The sequence below is a fragment of the Melospiza georgiana genome, chromosome 14 (genome assembly GCF_028018845.1).
Source record: "Melospiza georgiana isolate bMelGeo1 chromosome 14, bMelGeo1.pri, whole genome shotgun sequence".
In the NCBI taxonomy this organism is placed as follows: Eukaryota; Metazoa; Chordata; class Aves; order Passeriformes; family Passerellidae; genus Melospiza; species Melospiza georgiana.
The window spans coordinates 16,888,682-16,914,517 of NC_080443.1; the positions used below are offsets into that span (position 1 = coordinate 16,888,682).

The 25,836-nt window shown below is 42.1% G+C and overlaps 1 protein-coding gene across 1 annotated transcript in view; it reads left to right on the forward strand.

Moving 5' to 3' along the window:
* The window catches only part of GAN (gigaxonin), a 30,832-nt gene continuing 4,996 nt past the window's right edge, over positions 1-25,836 (forward strand). Inside the window, exons 1-10 of the mRNA XM_058034391.1 lie at positions 1-173; positions 13,591-13,705; positions 14,513-14,863; positions 15,310-15,527; positions 16,400-16,521; positions 17,020-17,132; positions 18,198-18,347; positions 18,694-18,830; positions 19,318-19,446; positions 25,312-25,421. Of these exons, the coding sequence (XP_057890374.1) occupies positions 7-173; positions 13,591-13,705; positions 14,513-14,863; positions 15,310-15,527; positions 16,400-16,521; positions 17,020-17,132; positions 18,198-18,347; positions 18,694-18,830; positions 19,318-19,446; positions 25,312-25,421 (1,612 nt within the window). The 5' untranslated portion in view covers positions 1-6. The remainder of the gene's footprint in view (positions 174-13,590; positions 13,706-14,512; positions 14,864-15,309; positions 15,528-16,399; positions 16,522-17,019; positions 17,133-18,197; positions 18,348-18,693; positions 18,831-19,317; positions 19,447-25,311; positions 25,422-25,836) is intronic.

Here is a 25,836-nt window from a genome sequence, read left to right on the forward strand (position 1 = left end):
AGCACCATGTCGGGCCCGAGCGCCGTGTCGGACCCGCAGCACCCGGCGCGGCTGCTGCGGGCGCTCAGCTCGTTCCGGGAGGAGACGCGGTTCTGCGACGCGCACCTGGTGCTGGAGGGCGAGGAGATCCCGGTGCAGAAGAACATCCTGGCGGCCGCCAGCCCCTACATCAGGTACGGCCGGGCCCGCGGCCCCCGGGCGGCCGCTCGGAGGGGCCGCGCTGCGGGGAGCGGGGCCAGGGTTATGTAAGGAGCGGGATCCGCCGCGGGTGAGGGCGGAGGAGCCGAGGAGGGCCGGCGGGGCGGTCTGCGGACCCCGGCTGCGCCTCGGCCCGGAGTTGGCCCGGGCGCTCAGGGAGAGTGTGGAGTCTCCCTCACCGGAGGCATTCAGACCCCGGCTGGACGCGTTCCTGTGTCACCTGCTCCAGGTGGGAGCTCCTGTCCTGAGGCAGAGGAGCTGGGCTGGGTGATCTCCAGAGCTCCCTTCCAACACCCGCTGTTCTGTGGGAGCAGCTACTGGGCCACGTCCTCCCCACCTTCCCTCCTTCTTTCCATCCTTCCTTCCCTCCTTCCCGTGCCGCCGGGCCCCTCCGCAGGAGCTGTCGTGTTCTCGGCATCACACCGCTGCTTTTCCAGCTCTGAGAGGCTGTGTCACCCACCAGGGAAAAAATCCCTCCCAAAACTTCATTGCTGCCAAGCGCCTGGTGTGAAGTAGTGACCCCTAAAGAGAGAAGTGTGAGGATGGTGAGGGAGGTGTGAGGATGGTGAGGGGCAGCATCCCAGGGGCATTGTGAGGCGCTGGGCTCTGTGTGTCCCTCGGCCGCACCGAGTCAGCACTTCAGCATCATTTTTTTCCTCCTTAATGTCTTTTAGCAAGACAAGGCTCCAGGTGGTGGTCATGGGTTCTGAAGTACACCGGCTTCTAAATTAAAAAAATAAAAAACACAGGATTGTCTCCCCATCGCTTGTGCCCCCACAACATCCAAGAACATCGCTCGGAAATTGCCAGAGGGACAAAGCCTGGCAGTGCCAGGATCGCTGGCAGCTCTTGGCAGGGCTGTCACCAGCATGTGCAGTCAGAACTGTGCCACTGACAGCCAGTGCTGGGGAGGATGAGCTGCATTAGCACAGTCATGGTTTCAGCCTGGCAGGCAGCTGCTCCTGGGCTGTGTGTGCAGGGAAACCCAGGTCATGGAGAGTGCTGCTGACACCGGCCTGAACCCCATCACACTCGATGCTGACAAGTCCAGTGACAGCAGGTGAAAAGAATATACCCTCCACAAGGTGTTATGGTACATGTCTGCATGTCAGAGCAGGTAAACAAAACATACAAGTGGTTAATTTCAAAGGGTTTTAAGTCCACTCATTTGTAGTAATAATGGCATTTGTTTTGTCTTCATGTGTGAAGTAGGAGCAGACCTTCAGTACCATTTAAACACAGGATTAACATAAATCTGTAGCAGACTTTGTGTACTGTTTGGACATTTCTTTCAGCTGCTGCTTCCTGTGAACTTGTCGTAAAATTTGCATTTTTTTGCTAGGTAAGGATGGGAATTCTTTATGCTACAGTCTGAAAAAATTCAGCCTTCTGCAGTGTCATATCATCTGCTTTTAGGCAATACATTATTTTGGGTGACCACTGAAGTACAGTGTAAACATTCTCAAATACAAAAATAAACTAAAAATAAATAGAATATGAGGCTGGTGAAGAACTTTTAAATAGCAGTGATCATGCACAGACTTAAGTAAACAGTTCTCTGCATCATCTGAGCTAGCAGAGCTGAGATATGAAATAAAATGCACATAGAAGGAAGATCATCAAGAATTTGCAAAAAGGACATGGTGGTGCCTATGTACTACTAATAATTTTTTGTCACTGTTTGTCTGGAGAAGCAGGTTTGGAAGACTGTGGAGAAAGAAATCAAAGATGTGAAATAGAAATGAGGCATTGATTCATACTCTTCAAAATGCCTGAATGCTTTTTAGGTCATTGGACATCATATTTTAGATGACCATATGCCTGACATTAGGTTTCAGAAGAGTTGCTGTAGGTGGTAAGAGGTCATGTCCTTGGAAAAACTGCTGTTCTACTGCTACAGCAGGATGAGTTTACAGAAAATGTCAATTTTTTTACTGTGAAAAAAAAAGTCTTAACTAAAAGATACTGTAGATTATGCTATGGAGAAGTGCATTTTCACAGAATTTCATCTTTAAGTTTTGCATTTTGTCAATCTCTGAAAAGTGTGCTGGGGAAACATGGGTTAATTGTGAGTGAGGAATAAGAGCTCCAGACACAACTACATTAGCAACAAAACTTGTAGTCATTAGAGTTGTGGTTTTTTTAAACTCAGAATTGTTCAGGTTCAAATCTCATGAAGGAACTCATTAGCTATGTGTGAAAGTAGGTTACATGCATTAATATATAAATATGATTAAGTGTGAGCTTTGTGTTTTGTTTTTTTTTTTTTTTTTTAAGCTTACTCATGTCTTCTCAGGCTTTCAAGATGTAAAGAACCAAAAATACGTGTACCTAGTTCTTGAATGGCGCATTAGGAAACACATCTGTATTACCCACCTCTGCAGAGCCTAATTTTTTCTTGCTGTCTGTCTCTCTTCTTTTTATCACTCTAGGATCTCTCTCTTAGTCCAGCTGGTCCTCACATTGGGTAGGATTGGTCAGGTAGGTTGCCAATATTGGAGCATTGTGTTTCCAGCCAAGGAAACACAGTGGCTTTTTTGGGAGTTGAAGTTAATCTCCACCTTGTACCTAGTCTGTGCAACTCCTATTTATTTGGAGTGTTGCTTTTTCAAAGAAAATCAGTTTAGGCCTCTAAATAAACAGTTATTGCAGGAGACACAAGAATTTCCTGCCCTGTATTTTAAGGGTAGCTGACTCCAAAGCTCTGGTACCACAGGCTGTTACAGTCTCCAAATGCCAATTGATTCAGATTGCTCTCATTTGAAAAATTCCAATATAAAGCTCAGAAAAATCCATTAAGTACTTTCAGAAGTAAAACTTGGAATAAAAAGAATCGTTTATGTGAACCTTGAAGTGAAGCAGTGGAAGGATGAGTTGATGTGGTGTTTTCAGTGTCTGGCTGTCTCATTGTGTGCTGTGGCTGTGGGCAAGTTGGTGGGCGAGTTCAGAAACTGTAGGGTTTGCATGAATACTTAGTTTAGGGTGTGAGTAGGAAAATAAGTAGGCATGGACTTTGTGAGGGGGTGGTTGGGTGTGAGCAGTCTGTGTGTGCTGAAGGATTTGTGCAGCCACGGAGAGAGGAGCGTTACCTGTTTTTTAGTTTTGCATGGAAGCTGTTTGGCTGACTGGTTATGAGTAGGACTCTTGTAAATTATAGTGATGTGTTTTCCCCCTAGGTATTTGGCAACTGGATTATCCATGCAGCTCAAAGATAGCAGCTTCAGTGGGGAGAGGAAAAAAGGCATGAAGGAGCACAGAGACACACTGGAAGTGTTATTGGTGTCATGGGCCCCACCTGCCTGTCTGATCCATAGGGTGGCTTCTGCAAGTACAGAAAAATTAAAAAAAAACTGTTTAATTTAAAAATTTTCAGTCTGTGGGACCAGTAAGAATTTTAGTTTTTGTGGTAGTTTCATTCTTGAGGTTTTGCCTCAACTGCTTAATGCCAAGTGGTTTGTAGCTCTCTCAGACCAGAGAGGTCTGGGGTGGTTGTGTGAATTCCTACAGAATTCCTTTATAGGTACAGGCTTATCTAATCCCTCTGTGTGCCCCTGGAGCAAATCCTGCCATGTACAAAGCACAGAAGTCTCCCTGCATATCTCTTAACATCTTGTGGTATGTTCCTGAGCCTGAGAAAAGGAAGATTCCTCAGGAAGAAACCGCCACAGGACAAAGTGTGGTTTGGCTCAAGGTGATGCTGCTGTGCATCCCAGAGTGGTTATATTCAAGCCAGGTTAGCTCTTGGTTTTCTCTTCTGTAACAAATCAGCCAGAAACCTGCCCTTTTTTTTTTGGTAGCACTCTTTGTCCTGGCAATTGCCTTAGTGTAGATCCTTGCCCTTGTTTAATTTATTTCGTTTGAGAGCTTGATGTAAATCACAGTGGCGTGAGAGGGCTTTTCCCTGAGCAAACCATGCTTGCACTAGTAAGTTTGGCCTGACTTGTGGCATAGATCTGCCAACCTTTTATAGGCTAGATTTGGTCCAAGCATTCCTGGTATCCTCAGCAGTAGCAGCAGATGTTCCCATCCCAACAGATCTGTCACTGTCTGGCATGAGTCGTTCCTGGCCAGCTGAAACTTGCAACTCTTTATATTTTGCTCACCTACTGTCTGCTTGCCTGGAACACAGGGAGCACGTGGGAACTACCTCAACAAAGAGGATATTTAAGCCCTTATTCTTGGACAAATTTAATGTTGTTACGCAGGGATTGTGCTGCTGCATTACAAATTGAATTAAGACATTTTTGTTACCTCAGCAAGTTTTTGTCTTTGATTTTCACGCATCTGCGTGAGCAGATTTCAGATGGCTGTATGTGTTCTATACTGTTCCCCAAGGCTTTTGAAACTCAGTAATGGACCAGTAATCTTATTTAAATCTTTTTTCAGAGGAGCAGAATATAACTAAACAAGAATGTAAATGTAAGGTTAAGTTCCTATTATTTTTATGTACTTATAAATAGCTGCACTGCTTGTAAATGGGTTTTGGTCAGAAATAACCTGACAGCCTTTGCATCTTCTCACTTGTCCTGTTCAACCTTCTGACATTCCTAAAACACTGCAGACCTTGTAGGACCCTGCACAGCCACAGGCAATGCTGAAATAGATTTCCATGAAGATGTGGGGGGACGTGCCCCCATCACTGACCTGCTGCCCTTTCCTCTGTGTGCTGGCACTTGGAGCATTTGCAGTTGTCACAAGGGGAGCCTGCTGAGGCTCCATCCCTGTGTGAGTGTGTCTGGGAGCATCTGTGAGTGCTGCTGTGGGAGGTGGGCTGGGATGTGCCTCCTGCACCCTGGAGGTGCCACTGGGCACTTCTTGTTACACCTGTTGGACAATGAATATTGTAGAGCAGGGTCAAGTAGGAGCCAACACATGCCAGGAGCTTCTGCTGCTTATTTCCTGGTACCTGTTTGGTCTTTAGTGACATTTATAGAGATATTTTATAGCGTTTTAAAACTTTCTTCAATTTGAGATGAATATTGAGGTCAGAAACACAAATGGCAGCTGGAGCTGGGAGCTGTTTGGCTGTCAGAACGCCGTGCTCCCAAGTTCTGCTTTAGCCAGATTATGCTGTAATTGTGCCAGGGCTTGTTCCCTCTTCACTGGGTGTGCAGGGTGGTGTTGTGGTAACTGCACTGTCAAGGAGGGCTCTAAAGCCATTGTTGTCTTCAGGATTTCTTTTGAGAAGTTTGTTTCTGGCAGTCTCCTGGGAGCTTTGGAGGCTGCCCTGGCAGTAGGAAGTCAGGAACAGATCAGGCCAGAATTTGCTTGCAGACTTTTTTTTTTTTTTTTTTTTTTTTTTTTTTTTTTTTTTAATTTGACATAATTTTGTTTTGGTTTTGATTTTAAAAAAATAAATTGAAATGCAGCCTATTATGTTTTAGTGGTAGCTGAGTTGTAAAGTCTCTGTGACTTTGAGAGGCTATAAATCAAAATAGTTGCCTTGGCCAGAAACTCTGCCTGGCACAACTCAGAAGTGCCTACACATGCATGTTATGTTTGGATAAGTAGTTGAGGGGCAACAGTGATAGAGGTATGTTAAAAGTTTATGGTTTAAAAAGGGATTTAGAAGTCACTATACCAGGCTTGAATGGGGAGTTGTTAATTATATTCCTGCTCCGACAGGCCCCTAGAGATCGCCTGAAGGGAAGAAGCCATAAGGCTCTTACCCAGCCCAAAATAGTAAAAAAAATACAGTTGGGCCGCTGCTACACGTCAGGCAGAGGGAGAACTGGGAATCAGAGCATCTTGTTTACCCAGGAGAAGCAGAGATGAAATTTCTTGTCCTTTCTTTGTACCTGCAGACGCGCAGCTCATCTGCGTGCCTGACGTAAGAGGCGAGCTGGGACGGAAGGTGTGGCAGGATGGGCTGCTTGGGATGTCTGGGTAATTTCTACTCTGTAGCTCACCTTTACACTTGTATTAATTGCCTTGTTTGGCAAAACTTTATTATTAAAAGAACCTTTTTTCTTCTTCTTTTTTTCCCTTGATTTACAATGTATTTTGTGGCTGGAACAGGCTGATGTGTCTGGAGCTGATGAGTCAGAAATGCTTCACTTCTGTTTTGGTTTTTTTGGTGGTGTTCTTTTTTAATTCTTTGAACCTGTTTTGTTTGTGTTGGTCTCATCTGTAGTTACTAAAGGAACTTTTTTCTGGCATGGACTGACAAATATGAACAGTAATGAATGGTTTGAAAGGATTTGTTTCCTCCCTCTGTTCAGACTCTTGCTCTGCATATTGTACAGAAGTTTCTCTCTGTGCTGGTACTGAGTACCAATGTAGTGCTACCCATGCACAGAGGAGTCTCCACTCCTGTCTTTGCCTTTCATATTTTATGTTTGCCATAGCTTAATATGTCCAAAAAACCAAAATAAATCACTGCTTATGCACAGCCCTGAAAGTCCTGGTCCCTATCAAGGAAGTATGTCCCTAATACCTTGTGGTTGGTGGCTGGTTTATGTCCTCAGGCATGTTGGTTTACATCCCCTGGATGATGTGGGCTGCCTGCTGCAGCTCTTGTTTATGGACATGAGGAGTGCTCTGAGTTGGAGACTCCTGATGAAATCCATGTTCCTGGTTCCTTTTCCATCTGGCTGTGGCATTGCTTTCTGGGAAAGTCTTGCAGATCTGTTTTCCAGCTCTGGGCATATCCAGAATTCCGGTGCTTCCCTCAGTTGGATTCCAAACATATTCCAGCTGTTCCACAACACTACTCATGCACTTATAATTTTGTCCATTTGACTTCATACTTACCATCAATTATGAAAATCTTTCTCCAGCTCAGTTGCTTATTGCTCCCATGTGCTGTAAGGATAAGTGAGGTATAAAAACTTGGTTAATCCAAGTTTTCCCAGCAGATCTATTGGTATTTGTTAAATAATAATATTTACAGGAATAAAATTAAATAAAATTAAATTAATTGAATAATAATAATCAGGAATATTTGGGTTATTAGACACATGCTGCACAGCATTGTGTTTCTTAAATATACTTAACAGCAAATTTAGCAGCATGGGTACTGTATAACACTGTACTTGTTTCTTCTAAAAAAGCATTTTAAACAAGTTTAAAAGTGGAGTTAATCTGAAAGAAGACATATTTCAAGTAAGACACTCTTAATTTCTTGGCTTAAAACTCTATTTCAAAAATGTCTTCCCTAGTTTTTCTGAGGAAGTCCTGGTTGTAAACTGCTTCCTAAAAAGTGTGGCAGTGCTGGGAATCTGTTCAGTGAGCAGACTTGAGTGTCAGGTGGAGCAGAAGAAAACCAAACCCAAACCACCTCTCTAAACCCAGCAGGTGTTTCTGTCACAGATGAGCAGTGACTGCTGAACCAGGTGAGCTCCACCACATCAGAGATGAGCCTGAGCTGTGCTTTGTGGCATGCACAGGGTGCAGAGGCACAGGTCCCAGCAGCTGATCTGCACTGCCTGTGTGTCACTTGTTGGCAAGCTCAGCTGGTGCAGTTGCTTGGTTGTTTTCTGTGCTGGCTAAAGGAACCCAAAGTGAAATGAAGCATCAGGTCCTTGGTGCTGCTGAGAGCTGCCAGGGTCCGTCCTTGGGCACAGTTTGTTGAGTGTGTGTTCTGTCTACTTAGGGCTAACTCACATGTTTAGGCAAGACACTCTGGTTGAGGGTAGATTTCCAATTTAGATTACAATCTAGCTCTGGATGAGCTCAGTGTAATCAGGGTAATTTCAGATTTTCATGGTAAACAAGCTCTTCATTGAGCAAAGCCCATGAGCCCTGTACAGGTCCCTTGTGCTGCTGTTGAAGTAATTGCCCTGTTCCTTTTCTTATTGAAAGGGAGGAAGCCACATTTTTGCCTGACTTAAACTTTTAAATAGTTGAAAAAAATAAGTTATATATCACAGTTTTTGTTTCTCTTAAAGCAAACAAAGCAACTTTGCAAGTTTTTGTGCTGAGCTGTTAAATGGACTCGTTTGCCTTGAGATCTGAAGGTGGACTTGGAGATAATCTTAAGGAGAGAGACACAGGAGAGGCATAGCCAAAATCTTCTGAGAGCTGGCACCCTTTGCAGGGTGTGGTGAAGACTGACTTTTATGTGTGGTGCTAAAGGCCAGGGTGCGACCTCAAAGGAAACCTTCTGATTTGGTTGTAAAATATCTTTTTAGGGGATGGTGGTGGGTGGAGTGAACTGCTGCATCATGTTTTTATGTCTGACCTGTTTAATAATGTGATTATTAAGGAGTTTTTTTGCACGTAGAAGGACCAGCCTGTATGGGAGAAAACATTGCAAGGAGAAAGGCAGACAAATGAAAAACTTCACCATTAAAATGGTCAGTCCTAACTGGGACTTAATTAGATTGACCATGGAAAGCTTGTACTTGAAAGACTAAAACCTATATAAGGAAGCCCAGCCCAGGAGACTAAATTGACCTTATGTTTGCATCAAAAGCAGATTTTTTGTTTTCTCCTTACTGATGCAAAATCTCCAAGTACTCACTTGTAATTTTTGGGACTGAGTCATCCTTGTGAGCATGTTTTAGGTTTGGTGCATGTCTTTGCTGGAACAGTTTGTTGGAGGTCCAACTTCATTTTAAAATGCTGATGCTCTCTGGAGAAGGCCAAAACACTGGTGCAGGTAAAGGATAAATCATCAAACCCCAATTTTATTGCCCTTTGGTTTCGAAGGACAGCTTTGCTACGTGAATATTAAAGTTTGCTAGTGTGGCAATACTGGCAAAGCATGTGTAGACCAGCCCTTAATGGCTAATCTGGAACAAAATCATTAATTTGGGAAGACAGCTCCTTTCCAAAAGAACAAGTGTCTCCCTCTTGTCTGGTTCCTGACACCCTGCAGTGTAAGTAGGTCAGCAAACTGTGTTTGCACCGTGGTGACGTGAGAGCAGGTAAAAGTTTTGTGTTGCAAAGCATCAAACCCAAAGTGTCTGTCTCTTGTTTCCCAGATTTTCTGATGGCTGTTCACTGTAAATATCAACAACCTGCTTGTGGTGGATGTGGTCTGGAGCATTCTGGTAGGCTCAGTCTTTGCAGACAGGTGTTTTCTTTATTTGTTTGGGTTCCAATATACCAGCACTCCAAGGATTAAAGCTTCCCAAGAGTTGTGCTCTTGTTCTCTGTATAACTTATGTGACCATTCTAAAAACACATCAGATTTCTTTTCTTAGTAGTTTACAGATAAGGCAGAGATTTCAAAGATGAAAATATTCCCACACAATTATGTCTGACTCAGGAAAGAAAGTGGTGTTGGTGGTGGCCAAGTTCTGAGTTTGAATTTTCATTTTGTTTGTTGTCTTGTCTAGCTGAGTATTTAAAAGTGATTATTCCCCTCCTATAAACTTTCAACTGTAAAATGTAAGAAAACCAAGTTTTCAGACATGGATTTTTTTTTTAATCTGCATCTTATAAATCTTAACTGTCCCACAACAGTGCTTTCACAGGGGTTGGCTGTAAGGTCAGCAGGATTGGTTGTGCTTTGATTTGTTCTGCTCTTTTAAAATAACAGTAAGTTGGAAGTTCCATCCTAATTTTAATAAGAGCTGTGGACAGTCTTATTTTCCTGTTTTGCTTTTTGCTTGTGGTTTTTTTTTTAATTATTTGAATCTGTTTTATGTCATTAGATGTAAATTGTTGTTCCTAGCAGCATCAATATCAGTTCTTGAGCCTGTGTTTTCATTTTGAGGATTCACCTTGCTTATACTGCTTACCTACACAGAAGAGGTACTGGAGTTTTTATCCTCATTCTGCCTCATGTAGAGCGTTTCAGATGACTCATTAGGATTGTATTCCTTAAGTGATGTGGAACAGCAGATTCTAAATTTGTCACACAGACAACATCAAAACACAACATCAACCCATTTGTTCTTATGCCACTGGCCCAAGGTGTTGTGTGTGCCAGCAGTTTTCCTGACGAGGCGCAGGATGTTGGGGTGGATGCTGAGCGTTTATGGAACAGTTTAATGTTACTGGAAGCAATTTCAACTTACAATCATGGTCTTAATTAAAAAATGGAAATTATTGTTTTAAAACATGTATGGAGTTAAGTTGCTCAAAATTAAATTACTTGAGAAAACAGGATGAAGAAGTTGCCTTGTTTCATTTCCTCCAGCTCTGTCTTGCCTGCGCTCTGCTCCCAGCTCATGGGGGTTTTGGTTGGCTGGGAGGGTTATTTCCTTCTAGATCTCGATGTTCTGGTCTTCCATCTGAATTAAGGAAGACTGAGGCAGCCTTTTCAGCTGTGGTTTGGCAGCTTGGAGTGCTTTTAAAGTAATTAGAAATGTTGTCCTCAGTAGGGAGCTGTCACATGCCTGCGTTAGGAGCAGCTGTGCTGCAGCTGGCCCATCTCTGCACCTTGGGCTGCTGGTTGCCACTTCCAGCTCTCAGCCACACAAATCACAGGCTGAATAAATCACCCTGAGGAGGAGCATGGCAGCAAGAAGGCATCCTCCTTCTGGGATGACAGATTGGAAGGCCTCTGCTTAAGCATAGCTGCTAACTTACTTTCTAAAGTGAAATTTGATAGTAGGCAAGGGTTAAGTATTTCTCCATGTGCTGCCCATTGTTTTCTGAGCTGGGAACAAATTTGTTTGGAAACTTTCTCGTTCTGTCTCTGGTGTTATGACAGGGATGCCCAGGCCTCAGTTTGCAGGCGAGGTGTGGGTGCAGGTCACAGCTGGTGCTGGGTGATGCAAGAGGAGATGTGGCTCCTTGCCCTCTGCTTGCACACCTCCTACTTTTCTCTCCTCCTTCAGCTTTCTTTCCATTTGGACTCATGATTTTTTTTTTTTAAACTTTTCCAGCCCCAAACCTGGTTATAACATGTCCTTGCATCATATTTTTCCTCCCCTCTTCCCAACAGGCAGTTGCTGTCCTGCAGTTTTGATGTGAGTTACAAGGAGTACCTCCAGCTGCCTTTGGGAATTGCTCTCTTGGCGTAGCTCAGAAGTACTTGTACTGAAATAAATAACCTTATATTTTATTAACCAACAAATTAAAATCATGTGACAGATGCATCACTATTGCTTCCCATGACAGATGATAGGAACAAAACTTAATCTGAACTGGGAAGCATTTGCATAAGGTGAATGTTTGCCTAGATACAAGTGTCTGTAACTTTGAAGTAATTTGATTTGTTCTCAAGGCTATTTTTCTGCTTTGGCTTCGTGTTTTGGCTTTGCATTAGGGCCTAGGTAATTTCTTTAAAGCTCATGAGCTGTTGATGCCTGAAAAAGTACACAGTAATTAGAACATCTACCCTGATAAGACCCAAAAACTCTGAACAACACAGGAGGCGTCAGTGTAAAGTCCACGCAATGAGGTGATTTAGCTTGGGTGTGTACAGGTGATGCTAAGATGAAAGTTAGTGATAAATAGCACCAGGCCTTTCCCTAATCTCCCCATTAGTGCTGGCATCAACCTGCTTATTATATGCCTTGGACTTGTTTCAAGCCCCTCAGTGTGTTGGACACCCCAGGTTCTGTGTGGATAGTGCTGTGTATTGGATCATGTACTTACAGGTACCTGACTCATGTGGGATCCAGAGATCACCCAACTGTCTTTTCTGCTGAAGGAAGCCAGACTCTGTGAAACTTGATACATTTTATGTTAAATTAAAAGAATACACAGTTTCATCCTAGGAATCCAGAAGTGCCTTTTGTTACAAACCAAGAATCCCCGAAATCAGGTGTAAATGGAGGTAGTTTGGATAGATTTGAAAATGTGTGTAAAGAAGCCTTTGCTCTGTTAGAAGTCTAAAGGCACATTGCCCTGTTTGTATATGCTCTGTTGGGAGCTTGTAGACATGGAAAATGCACACTGCACATGGGCAAGGATGGCTCAGGTTGAGGTACAAGTTGTATGTTCTGCTGGAAATGTACATTTGGGGCAGGAATTTTCAGCTGACAAGCCGTAAATCAGTGCCTGCTATTACAGCATGAGCTTTAATGGGAGTCACATAACTTTCCTAATCTCCTTCCAGGTGTTAGGAAATAAACAATTTCCTAACCCACGCCACGCTGCTGTTGTTATTTGTATTGTAACCTGTGCCAGGGGGAAGCAGCTCCAGCCCTGGTGCATGGGCACCGCTATCTCCGGGTGCTCTGCAGAGTAGAAAAGGAATGTGAAGGCAGGACCACAAGGATGATGAACTAAAGGGCTAAAATTACTGCCCTTATTCACACTTAAAAATAGCTCCTTACAGACTAAGGTTTTATTTGATGTGAGTTACAGCTCAATTTGTGAGAAACTTAATTTATTCTGATATGAGTAAGTGAGGCAGAATCTGCCCTTAGCTAAGACCTATTTATGTATTTGCTTAGCATGAGTGTGGATAGCAGGAGGCTGGACACTTTCAGCTTAGCAAAGCCACAGCTTTTCACATTAAGAAATGGATTCTATCTAAGGATATATTCAAATGAATGTTAAAAAGTTGTAAAAGCTTTTAATTTTAGAGTGCTGTGGTGTAGATGTAGGTCATTATGTATACACAGAAGTAGGGAAACAAACTTTCTTGTTTTTATATAATGTATTCTTCATTGACCAAAATGTGGGAAAATATGTTAAAAAACTGGTCTTTTATTAGCTCTTGTGTCTGTTTGCACCAAACTGGTGGATGCTGCTCCCTTTTGAACATTAAAGTTGTCTCTCCTGTAAGAAGTGTTTGCACTGACAGCTGGTGGAAAGCAAAGTGTCTGCTGTGCTATTATTACTTCCTCACCTTTTCCCCTAGCCTCCACCGTTCTATTCACAGGCACATCACAGTGCTCCTGGTATGTTTAAAGAAATGGCTTGTAAGTGGAGTGTCCACTGATGTAGATGAATATTTAAAGCTCTGCTGAGCAGCACATGGGCTGTTCCCTGCAACTGTGAGTGCATGGCTTGGTTACAGCCAGGCACAGCATTAGGCTGATAACATCATAAACTACACAAAATGGTAATGCAATCCAAATGTTTGTGCTGCCAGTAAATATTCTGATCACATCTGCTAACTCTAATTATTTCTTCCTTGGTAAAAAAAGTTTTGGTTATGTTTTGCTTTGGGTTTTTTCCACCTTTATCAAAGCAAATTCTCGTGTTTTATCTGTCAGCAAAGCCGCTGTTCTGTTGGAAGTCTGAGTGAAGTTTTTGAATGCTTGTGATGAATGAGCTGGGATAAAACATACTTTGGCTCTTTGATGGCCTGGGTAGTTTGCAAGGCTGACAGATTTGTTAAGTTTGGAAAAGTGATGAGCAGTATCAGAGGCCATGCCTATGTGGTAATTCGAGGGACAGTTTTTCCATCACATTGAAAGGTTTTAACATCTCTGTTGTGCCTCAAGACATCCATATTCTGAGATCGCAGATTCTTCAGAAACTGACAGCAACCAGTGCCCAGATTTTGAACTTTGCTCTTTTCCTTTTCACTTCTCTTAGAACAAAATTGAATTACAATCCTCCAAAGGATGATGGCTCAACGTACAAGATTGAACTCGAAGGGATATCTGTTGATATCATGAAAGAGATATTAGACTACATCTTCAGTGGGCAGGTATGGTATTAAAACCCCCTATTTGGAAAACTTGGACTATTTACCAAAATAACTGGAGTTTTAACACTGCTATCCTGAAAGAAGTTTAAAGCTTTGTGATAAAACTTCTGCAGAGTGGGACTGTGCATATGAAGTAGAGGCAGTAGGCTCTGCAGGAGTTGTCTGCTCTTCTTGTGTAGCAGAGGAGGACTTTAAAATTTAGAGTCAATGTCAAATCCTTGTATTAAAATTGGTGGCTACCTTCAGTAATCTGCTTTAAAACAGGCAGTGTTTGTCAGCTGTGACAGAGGACTGCTTTGGTAGCCACAGAGATGGAGACCCCATCACTGAGGGTTACAGTACACCAGGCACCCTCTTGTCACATCTGCCTGCCAGGAGCCTTAGCAAGACTTAAAGTTGGTGTGTCCAGTTTATTTGTAACCACACTGAGATTGCTGAACAAGGTTAGCTTTCAGCAGAAAAAAAAAAGGCAGATTTGGCTTGAAATTCATTCCTCGTGTGTGTTTAAAAGAATGTATTTATTTATTACAGCAAAACTCATTTTAGGTTCCCGGATGAGATGAGCAATTTTATGGTTGGTTACTTCAGGAACTTATCAAAATTTCTGCTCCACACCTTCTGTCAAGCAAATGCCTTTCCAACCCTGTGTTAATTAATTAATGGTTAGCAGTCATATCAGTTTCTCCTGATTCTTACACTGGCATTAATACTCCATTTTTCAGCCACTGAGAATGAGTGTAATGAATGCGGGCATGTCATGGAACAAATGAGTGATAGTAGCTATAACTTCTAAATTAATTCTTGCAGATCAGGCTAAATGAAGAAACTATCCAAGATGTGGTACAGGCAGCTGATCTCCTGCTGCTTACAGACTTAAAAACTCTCTGCTGTGAGTTTTTAGAAGGTTGCATAGCTGCTGAGAACTGTATTGGTATTCGGGACTTTGCACTGCACTATTGTTTGCATCATGTTCACTACCTTGCCTCAGAGTATCTGGAAACTCACTTTCGAGATGTCAGCAGCACAGAGGAATTCTTGGAACTGACTCCTCAAAAACTGAAAGAAGTGCTGTCCATGGAAAAGCTCAATGTTGGAAACGAAAGATACGTCTTTGAAGCGGTGATTAGGTGGATTTCTCATGATTCAGAATCCAGAAAGGTCAGGACATCCAAATGTTTGTATTTTGAGCATGTCACAAATTGGAGTGTTCATTCTAATCAGTGGGAACTTGAAATCTGTTTCTTTCAGGACTAATCTTACAGAATTTATTGAATTTTGCCTGAAATGCAGACAACAGCATTGCAGTAAAAGAGTGAATGCTGTGTGGTTGATATATTATCTGCTGCCTTCATTATTTAATAGGCATTAAGAATAAAAGGCACCATTTTGACATTTGATTATATAATCTTGTTTAGATGATGAGAAAGCAAGTAGCATGTTTACAGAGAAACTTCAAGGACTTGATGCATTTCCTTACTAACACTCTCTTGTTTAGTTTATTACTCACCAGTATCAAAAACTCTCAAGTATTTACTAAGCACAGAAGCATCTGCATGTCCAGGTGCCTCCGTGCTGGGGGTGACTGTGTCTGTGCCTGTCCCCAGGTCCACATGAAGGATGTGATGTCGGCAGTGTGGGTGTCGGGGCTGGACGCGGCGTATCTGCGCGAGCAGATGATGAGCGAGCCGCTGGTGCGCGAGATCGTCAAGGAGTGCAACAACATCCCCCTGACACCCCCGCAGCAGGGAGAGGCCATGCTGGCCTCCTTCAAGCCCCGGGGCTACTCCGAGTGCATCGTGACTGTTGGGGGGGAAGAGAGAGTGTAAGTGTGCAGTGGTGTGACACCTGGTCCCAGTGCCCGCGCTCACCGCTCTGAAAACACAGATGTGGGCACCTATTGCTTGTTACTCTATCATTTGGGTTTGTTTTAGGTTGGTCAGACACACCTGAAATACCTTTGGGGGTGATTCAGCAATAAATAGTTATTTTGTTTCTGACATTCAACATGTAGTAAACTTTGAGTAGGGTTGTTTGTTCAGTAAGTGTTGGTTAGATTTTTTTAAACTGAATAGGCTTAAAAACAGAATCCTTTCTGATGATCTGAAAAGCATGTCTAACATAACTTAGGGGTAATGAACATGTGATTTAAACTGTTTTGTTTATAATAGATGTGGTTCCAAAAAAAAAAAAAATAGTCATTATTGGTGCATCTGAGATAAGGTGAAAATTCCTGTTCCACACAATAATCCCTTCCTTCTCTGGAGTATCCCCTGCAGCAGAAGGGAGGGTTCAGTCCTGTTTAAATAAATTTAGCATTTAGATGTTAGCTTTTTATAGAAGTGTAGTAAACCACTCAGATAACATTTTGCATGTCAGTTTGTGAATCATTTTACTCAGACATTACTAATACTGTCTATCAGTTCTTCTCAGCTCATTCAAAGTTCATAAAAAAAGTTACAGGCAGATACAGTAGGAATGAAGTGAATCAGCTTTTGTGTCTCCAAGTCTGTACAATACAAACTCAATTTACATGTTTGGTTTGGGGATCTTCTCCTTACCAGGGAAATGCCACGTGATGAATATACAGGAAAACAAGAACAAGCCAGCTTTGGACACGAGCTGTTAACAGTGAACTTGTAAAACTCTGTCTTTGTCTTTCTGTTTCTGTTTGTTCCCTCCCCACCCTGTGTTCAGATCACGGAAACCAACCTCAGTGATGCGGTGTATGTGTCCTCTTTATGATCCCAATAGACAGCTCTGGATTGAACTTGCTCCTATGAGTATTCCAAGGATCAATCATGGAGTATTGTCAGCAGGTAAAGGGGAACTTCATCTTTGTAAAGTCCATGCTATCAAAACTTACCAGTGCCTCAAAATCTGACATACAGCTTATAATAATATATCTTCTTCAAGACTGACTGCACTGGGGTTATTTCTTGCTTCCCCTTTGTCTGCCCAAAACTGTACTTGATTCTGTGAAAATCCCTGTCATCTAAGTGTCTTAAGATCACTATTCCTGCAACATTTTGTGGGAATCTGCTACATCTGTCTCTCCAGGAGTATTTCATGTTTTAAGTAAATTGTAGTTGCTGCATCACTGAATTTGTTGAAGGGTATCTGCAGGGGCAGACTTGAGTCAGATGTAAGTATGTGCTTTACCTTCTCCAGTCCAGAGTCTGACCTGCGACTGGTCTGGATCTCTTGGTGAATTTCAGAATACAGCTCACCAGTCATGTTGTTTTACTCAGTGTGCAGGTGTGAATCCTCTTCTTGAGAGTCCTTTTCTTAAGATCATGTTATGTTTTGTTTTACAGAAGGATTTTTATTTGTGCTTGGTGGTCAGGATGAAAACAAGGGAACGCTAAGCTCTGGAGAGAAATATGATCCAGACACCAATTCATGGAGTTCCTTACCACCAATGCATGAGGCAAGATCTCTATCTAACTGTTGGGATTTAAGTTTTTACTTTGGCAAAATGTTCCTTTTCTTCTGCAAAATTTTATTCTGAATCTCCAGTCGCTTGCATCTTACACATTCAAAATCATGCTGCAGACTGACTTCTGTTTATATCCTGTTGTTCTTGTGGTCTGATGCTGACTGCTGGATCTGGAAAAACTAAACAATTGGTGAAGAGCTTACTATAAGATGAACTACAAAATTTCAGGAATTTCATAATGAATCAGTCCTATAGTATACTTAATGTTCTGCGTGTACTGGCCTTCTAAAACAAGAGACCTCTGAGATGGACAAAGGGATCGGACTGTGCAGAAAAGATGGACAGAGGACTGGCCAACATACAGAACTTGGCTTGCACAGACATATTTAGGTTTGGTTTGAGTTAATGCTTCCTTCTTCATAATTACATTCCATCAAAAAGTAACAGTTTGTTATTTGTAAACATATATCCTCAATACACCTGTGTTTTTATCTTTGTAAATCAGCACAGGGTGTTTATTAAGAAGTTGTTTACCACAGATTTTTCTCTTTGCAATCTCTGGTTGACAAAGGCATGTAGATTTGACTACAATTTTAGTTATGATGCATTAAATTTCCTGCTTGTGATATGTTTGCTATGAGACTGAGGGGTAGCTGGGCTCATACATACAAAATAGAAGAGCTGCCTTTGCACAGAGAATGAGTTCAGGCTTTGCTGCTAGAGAGACCTGAAAGCAGCAGCTTCATTGTAGAGACCACCACTATGGAACTGAAATATGGCCAATCTCTCTTCCTAGATTTCTCTGTGGTCTCTTTGGCTTGTGCTACTCTGCTTTTTTTTTTTCTCCTTTTGATACCCTTCGTTTTGTTTAGTTGATTAAATTAATAATTTTATGCTTATGAAGTTTAGGACTTCACCATTAAAAAAAACCAAAACAAAAGCCAGGCAGAATACCAATAGCACTTCGCAGACACTTAGTCTGAAAAATAAGATTGTGTTCATTTATTCCCAATGGCAGTTATATTTTTCAATGTTGATTTTATTGATGTTCCTTAGGCACGACATAATTTTGGTGTGGTAGAGATTGATGGGATTCTGTATATTCTGGGAGGTGAGGATGGTGAAAGGGAGCTGATCTCTATGGAGAGCTATGATATTTATAGCCGGACCTGGACCAAGCAGCCAGACTTGACCATGGTTAGAAAGGTAAAAACTACATCTTATATTATTGTGTTGCTTCTTGTTAAATAGTCAATGCAGATATATGTATGTGTGTGTGTATGTATATATGTATAAAAATATGTATTTCAATCTTTTGCTTCAAGTAGAAGCTGTAGCAAAAAGTCTCAAAATGAAATGAGAGTGAGCAGCTTCTTCTCTTTTTATACTCCAAAACAAAACTGTGCCTGAGCATTTTTATGCCTCACATTGTTTGCCATGGGGTATAGGCAATCCAAATGCCTCTGTGTGTGTGTAGAGACAGCTTTGAGCTCTCAATACTGTGCATTTGTGTGTCATTTCAGATATATTTTTGTCTTTTTTTTCCCATAAGATTGGCTGCTATGCAGCTATGAAGAAGAAAATCTATGCAATGGGTGGAGGCTCCTATGGAAAACTCTTTGAATCTGTGGAGTGTTACGACCCCAGGACTCAGCAGTGGACAGCAATCTGTCCTCTCAAAGAGAGGAGGTGAGGGAAAATGGAAGTGGGGGGACTAGGTTGCTTTTCCAACCCTCTGATGGGAGGAAAGTGTCCTTTATCTGATGAATCTGAGATGGCCTATGAATCTCACCAGGTCTTTTTGAGTTGTGGTGGCCTGTAGTTAACATGTGGCTGAGTAGACAAGAATCCAAGCAATAAATACAAATTTTGTAGAAACATAGCCCTGATGTTATAAGCACTACTTCCCTGATGCAAAGTGAAAGCAAGAAATTACAGTATAGTTCAATTGGAACTTCACAGTATTTTTAGACAGAAATATTTTTACTGTTTTGGGGTTTTTTTGTGATCTGAATTAGGTGCTTACAATTAATATCCATGACTCATCTTGTTGGATATTTAAGGCATCTGTGTGTATAAATAAATAAAAGAGTAAAAGATGAAGAAAGTTCAGAGGGGTATGCAAAAGGGTTTTGATACATGGCATTAATATCTTTTTCCTTGTTTGGATTTTCAGATTTGGGGCAGTGGCCTGTGGAGTTGCCTCTGAGCTTTATGTATTTGGTGGGGTCAGGAGTCGTGACGACAGCCAAGCCAGTGAGATGGTGACGTGCAAATCAGAATTTTATCATGATGAGTTTAAAAGGTAACTGCTGCAGCTCTAAACTCAGACAATAACTTGCCATCCAGTCATCTGCCTGCTGCCTCACCCCTTGTTCCTGCACTCTGATTCACATGAGGTCTGTGCCATGTGCCTGTGGCTCATTTCACACCCGGTTTGGCTGTTACTGAAGGCCCATCCACTGCACTTCTCCCTCTAACAAGCCCTGGAGCCGCCAGGTCCTGAGTGCCCCTGGACAGGAGAAGCACCTTGGTCACACAGGGAGTTTGTGGTTCTTCCCCTGCACTCTGCAATGCCCCAAGTGCAGGGTACTGCTGCCCCCACCCCTCCTCGTGCCCACAGCTCCCTGTTGAGTGCTCATTACAGGTCTTTTCCAACCTAAATGATGCCATGGTTCTATAGAGGAATGTGTGTGTGTACAGGGATATTTCTTCATGATCCAACCCTATCTCCAAAGATTTGTAACTTAGGGAATTCCTAAACTAGAGATAAGAAATTTGATGCATTTCTGTTTCAAGTGTTTATAGTTGATGATCCATGTAGGCTTTTGTCATAGGAAGGACACTAGGGATGCTATACATCCCACAGGCACTTCCCCACACTGCATGGCTCATCTCCTTCTGTTTCTTTTGAATTTGCATCCAATTACTTCATTTCTTATCTCTTGGTTCTGGTAGTGGAATCCACCTTACTATATGTGGTAACCATTCAAAATGTTACCTTACATTGAATTTTTTGTGTAGTCACCTTGTTCTCCAGTCATAACTGGCAAGCTTGGTTCCTCCAGTGACTTTTGTCTTGCATATAATGGTAAATTGAATTATTCTTCTTTCATAAATTAAATTTAAAAAAGACTTTGTGGTCAGATGTTTCAAGGCTTGTTGACAAGTGAAGGAGATTAGCATGTCTTTATTAGAAGATCAAGACTGATTTATGACAGTGACCTGTATAAAAGGACACAAAAATAGAACAGTAGATGTAAATTCATTATATAATTTTCTTGCAAGATATGGCTGTAAAGAGACTTTAATTTCTGTATGAAGAGGTCTTCTCTGTTGTTCAAAGTGATGTCTAAACTAGCTATAATCAAATGAAGCTGAAGAAAAACATCCTTTAAATTGGTTAAAAGAAGCAGACAGATCAGAGGGGCTGCTGCTGCTGCTGCTCCCTTAGTGTTTGCTAGCCTTCTGGAGGCTGGGGAAATGGCAGAAATTTATTAATGTTTTGCAAGAGGTCTTTGAAAGGGAAAGAACTGTGGAAAGAAGTGCTCCCCTCTCTCCTACTTGCTATTTTCAGCTGATTTGCTTGAAATATTTCCAGCCTGATTCTGTTCTTCAGAAGGTTCTAGCTCATGGTTCCTCAGCAGTGGCTGCAGACCTGTTTCACAGGTTGATGCAGGTTGAGTTTCCATGCAGTGAGTGGAGTTTGGGGAGCTGGGAGGGCCCAGCCTGGGTGCTGCCATGGTGCCACCTGCTGACTGTGCCATGGCTTTGTGTCCTTGCTTGGTGGCATCCCCAAGCCTTGCAGGATCCCAGTGGAGCAGTGACAAAGCTGCAGCTGCCCCACTGCTCTGAGTGCTGGCTGTGTGGTGTGAGGCTGTGCTGGCACGGGGCAGGGCAGGCAGCAGAGCTGACTGATGGGGATGATGGAGGAGGCACATGGGGAGGGCAGCTGAGATACAGACTTTGCTTTTCTGCTCTGCCACTGCCCAGTCTGAGCTTGGAAATGTAGCTCAGCATGAACCTGCAGGCAGGGCACAGGTTTGGGGTGTTTCTGTGGAGACTGGGGACCAGGGAAGGCTGGGATGGTGGCAGCTGCTCCCAGGGTTTAAGAGGCCCCAGCTCAGGCCAGGGGTGCTGTAGCCAGAAGAGGGTGCAGTGTCTCTGTGTCATGTTCCAGCACTCAGCTCCAGGGTCTGTCAGTTATCCCTGGTTTCAGTACCCTCAGAGCTCTGTGTAGCAGATCAATTCTTGCAGTCTCAAACCAAAATTCACAGTGACTTTTTTTAAAAGTTACTTGCCAATACTTTGTAATGAGCTGTGGGCTTTTCCAGCTGTTTTTAAGTAAGTGGAGAGCTCCATTGTGTTCACTTTCTGTGTGGATGCAGAGAACTCTCTGGGCTGTGAGCTCAGCTGTGGATGGTGCTGGTTCTGGGGTACGTGCAGCACTGCACACCTGTGTCACCTGCACAAATTTCCATGTGTGCCTCAGGCCTCATTGCCAGAGCCCAGGCTGCAGCATCCTGCCAGGCACCCAGAGCCTGAGTGTCTGAGTTACAGCTTTTACCCAGAGTGAATGTCTAAGGATGTACTCACATCAGCATATAAACATATTAATTCATGTAAGCTGCCATAATTCTGGCTTGAATTGGATTAAAGGACTGGACTTGTTTAATATTGTTTACTTTGACAGCAACTTACTTTAAAATAACTCACAGTGCAGAGTCTTTCAGAATTGTTATTCTTAACCATGACGCAGACTTTTCAAAGACTGGGGATGTGCTGAGATCTTCACACTAGCAAAAAAATAAACATTGAGACTCCTGTTAAGCTGTGCTGTATAAACAAGTAATAGAATAAATGAAGTGAGACAAAATAGTAGCATCCACATGAAATGTGAGCAGGGTAATGTAGGAAATAATTCTCATACTTGAAGCACTGCTGTAACTGAGATTTTTAATTAATAAATGTTTTGTCAGGCTGTCTTTAGAGTCATGTGCATGAGTGGATTTAAGTGAACCCAAAGATAGAAAAAGCTGTATGTCAGACTGCAGGGTTTTTGCAGGATGCAGATTTTTTTTCAAAGTCTATAGATTGAGCTTTTTGTGCATTGTATCCTGTTTTTTTAAATATCGATCAAGCTAAAAACAGATTTAATGAATGTGAAAATGGAAGATGGAAATGTGAAGGTATCCTTCACTCAGTGACCCAGTGTTGGTCTACTCCATAAAAAGCAGGAAGTCTTAAATACATCAGGACCTTGATGGGTCAGACTTTCTATCAGAGTTCATAATTTATAATACACTTTTTGCACCGTATAGGTGAGTGGAGAATTGCATGATGTCTGTACACACTCAATTTTTTCCTTTCTATGTGGATGGCTGGAAATATTTAATACAGCCCAAGCTGACTTCAGGATTCTTTGCAAGATCTGCTGGTGTATGGCCACTGCTGCCTTTTCCTGGTGGTCTGTAAGTGGGGTAGGATTTCTTCCTTCTTCTCATGATTCAAAAAAGAATTATGAAAATTTGCAGGTACTAAGGGGGATAAAAGCGAGAGAGAATTTTCAGCAGCAGTACTTTGGTAAAATATCCTTTACAATGTTTTTTTTGCTACTGGACATTCATGGAAATAAGGAAGAGCTTTCAGCAGCATATAACTAGTGAACTAAACAGTCTTGTAACATAGTATGTGTAATTAGCAACATTCTTCCAGTCAGTGTGCAGGAATTTCATTAAAAGCAAGTGCTTATGCAAATGTAATGAGAACACTGATTGACAGCACTGTCAGATGAGAGGAATGTGGATTTTCATTCATTTCCCAGCTTCCTTTCTCAGCTGGGGTGATCTTGAGGTGACGTGTCTGGAATATGTTGGCTCTGTATCACATCTTTATTTACTTCCCACTTGGAAATAAAGCAGTTACCCCCATCCCACTCCTTATCTACAGCAGTGTGGATGGATCATTTTGTTTCTCTCTCTTTAAGACTGAAAGAAATTAGGCTTCCTTCCCTTCTTTTTTTAAATTGGGTGGAATCCTGTTCCAGTTTCAGAGCCATCACTTCTGCCCCTGGTTGCAGCAGGATTTGCCTCCCCCCTGCTCCTCTTGGACTGGGTTTGAGTGGAGCCAACCCAGGGAAGTACGCAAGAGTTCTGTTCCAAGGACTGTTTTCAGATTCTTGAAGATTGTGAATTTTTGGTCATGGTGTTTTTTCCATACTGTTCAAACAGCAGGCACAACCCACATTAGTTGGAGCTTAGTCAAATTCTGATGAAACGTGACCCCATGCCCTTCCTGTCTTTGTTCCTTCCTAGTTTTAACTGCTAAAGCTGCTGTGAGTGTTCCTGAAAAGTGCTGCCTGTTTTTTAAAGCATACACGTTGAGAAAGCCTGAGGATGAATTTTCACAAGCAGCTACAGAAACTTTAATACTGTCCTTTGGTGATGCACAGTAGGAAAATGCTTGGGTCTCACCCTGTGGGTTTAGGTTTTTTATTTGAACTCCAAAACCCAGAGTATCTAGTGTAGATACTAGATTTGAGTTTTTTCCTTTCCTTAATCTTGTCCTATAGTTAGAATTTAAAAATAATAATAATCCAGTCTTCCTTCTGCATTTCTCTGCTACTTACTCAGTTTACAGAATCTTAGGTCACTTGCTGCTAAAAAGCAATGAAAATACTGTGTCCTCCTCCTACAGTAAGGGAAGGAAGCTAATGAAATATGGTGCAAGTTGTTTTGATCTGTGAGAGTTTCTAAACCAGTGTAGAGAACTTCTCCTTTTCTCTTGTTAGTCCATCTGTCCTCCTCTGTGACAGCTACAAACCATTTCCTTGCTTTGTGCAGAACGTTAATCCTTCAGTGTACAGCACAGACAAAATAATGGACAGCCAATCCTTTCATTTGCCCTTTAAAAATTGATTTCTGTCTCCAAGATAATTGATATGGAGCAGCATCTCCTTCAGGGCCAGAAGAGTGGTTTACTTCTGAATCAGGAGTTCAAATGATGCAGAATTTTCAAAGATCAGCAGTATCTGGGAGGGCATTTTCTAACTTTTTCCTTCAAATTAACCTGGTATGGCCATGAAAATATATGGGATGATTTTCAGAGGTTTCTCAGACCTTTATGTTCTCTGTAAATCCTTTAATAAGAAGTGTAGGAGCAGTCCCCTGAAATGCCTGGATTTGTACATGTCAGGGTCTGTGTGTGGTAACTGTGACAGCATCTGCAAAGGTGCAGCAGCATTTTGTAGGAATTTGTTCAGAACCACAGAGAGGATGCTGATAACTCTTGGGACCTCTTTATAAACCAGCATCCCACGTGGATGAGGAGTACATCCCTGCCTGTTTTCCAAAGGCTTCAACAAGAAAAACTGCTTTTCACATGGTGGAAAGATCAGGCTGATGTAGTGTTGAAATGAGCCTGAGCTTACAGTGAACACAGGGGAATTGTAAGATTACTGTAGGAGCTGGAAAGGGATTGAAAAGAGCCTGATATGAGATTGGGAAGATCTGTGGCAATTCCAGATAAAGGACATTTCTTTTCCAAATTCCATTACCTCTTTGATTTCCAGTCTTTTATCCCTTGTTTGAAGTTAAGCATTGCCAAGTGCTTCATTCTTCATAGCTGGCAAGGATTTGTTGTCCCTGATAAAGCACTGTTAAAGAAGTTGAAGAATTATATGGGAGAGACACTGCTTAATAACAAGGTCTGCTATAGCAATTGGTTTTTTCCCTTACTATGGATCATTAAAATTTATACGTGTTTATTTTAAAGACAATTTAAAGACTACTTTTAAGACAAAACTGCCTAAAATTTTCTCTGTAGGGAAGACTGACTGGCATTGCTGTTGTTGGCTCTCTAACATGCCTGCTCCCTTCCAGAAGGTCACACTGTGTGGCTGCAAGAAGAATTTATTAGAGGTAGATTATACAGATGAGTGGAGCAATTCTGAAATTGAGCAACTTTAGGATACAGCAGTCAGCAGTACTAGCTGCTTTTCCTGGCTGGGAGAAACCAGGACTATCCCAAACTATACAATGTTCCCTTTACATAACAAATATCTACACTCTACTTTTGAGTCAAAGGTTACAGCTGCAAAAAGACTCAGGATTATTTTTTTAAATGTGTTCACTAAAAATCAAATCCTGTTTTTGAATTGTTATTTTTACAGGTGGATTTATCTAAATGACCAGAACCTATGTATCCCAACTAGCTCTTCTTTTGTGTATGGAGCTGTGCCCATCGGAGCCAGCATATACGTGATTGGAGATCTCGATACAGGTCAGAACCAGACTAAAAACCTCTTTATGCTCATTTCCTTCCAATATTTTCAATACTTGGTATGAAGACTGAATATTTTAAAAATAAGAAGCTGGGATACTTCTGTCACTGTGGCTCAAGGGGATTATGCTGGACATACAAAAACACACAGGTTGGTTTTGGACTCTTCAGTAACAAGTTCAGTGCCATGAACATTGGCTTGATTTGGTTGATTAGTTTGAAGACCACAAGAGGTCAAGACTAAGAGTGTGTTACTGCTTTTATCTAAGTGTAAGAAGACCTGTTAGTGTCTGAGGTTGTAACTCCTGTCTTTGCAGTGGGAAACAGGCAATTCTGCATTCTAGGGGCATCGTCCAGTGGTTCATAAGGATGTGATAGTGACTCTTGGCTCTCAATCCCAACAAATCGATGTGTG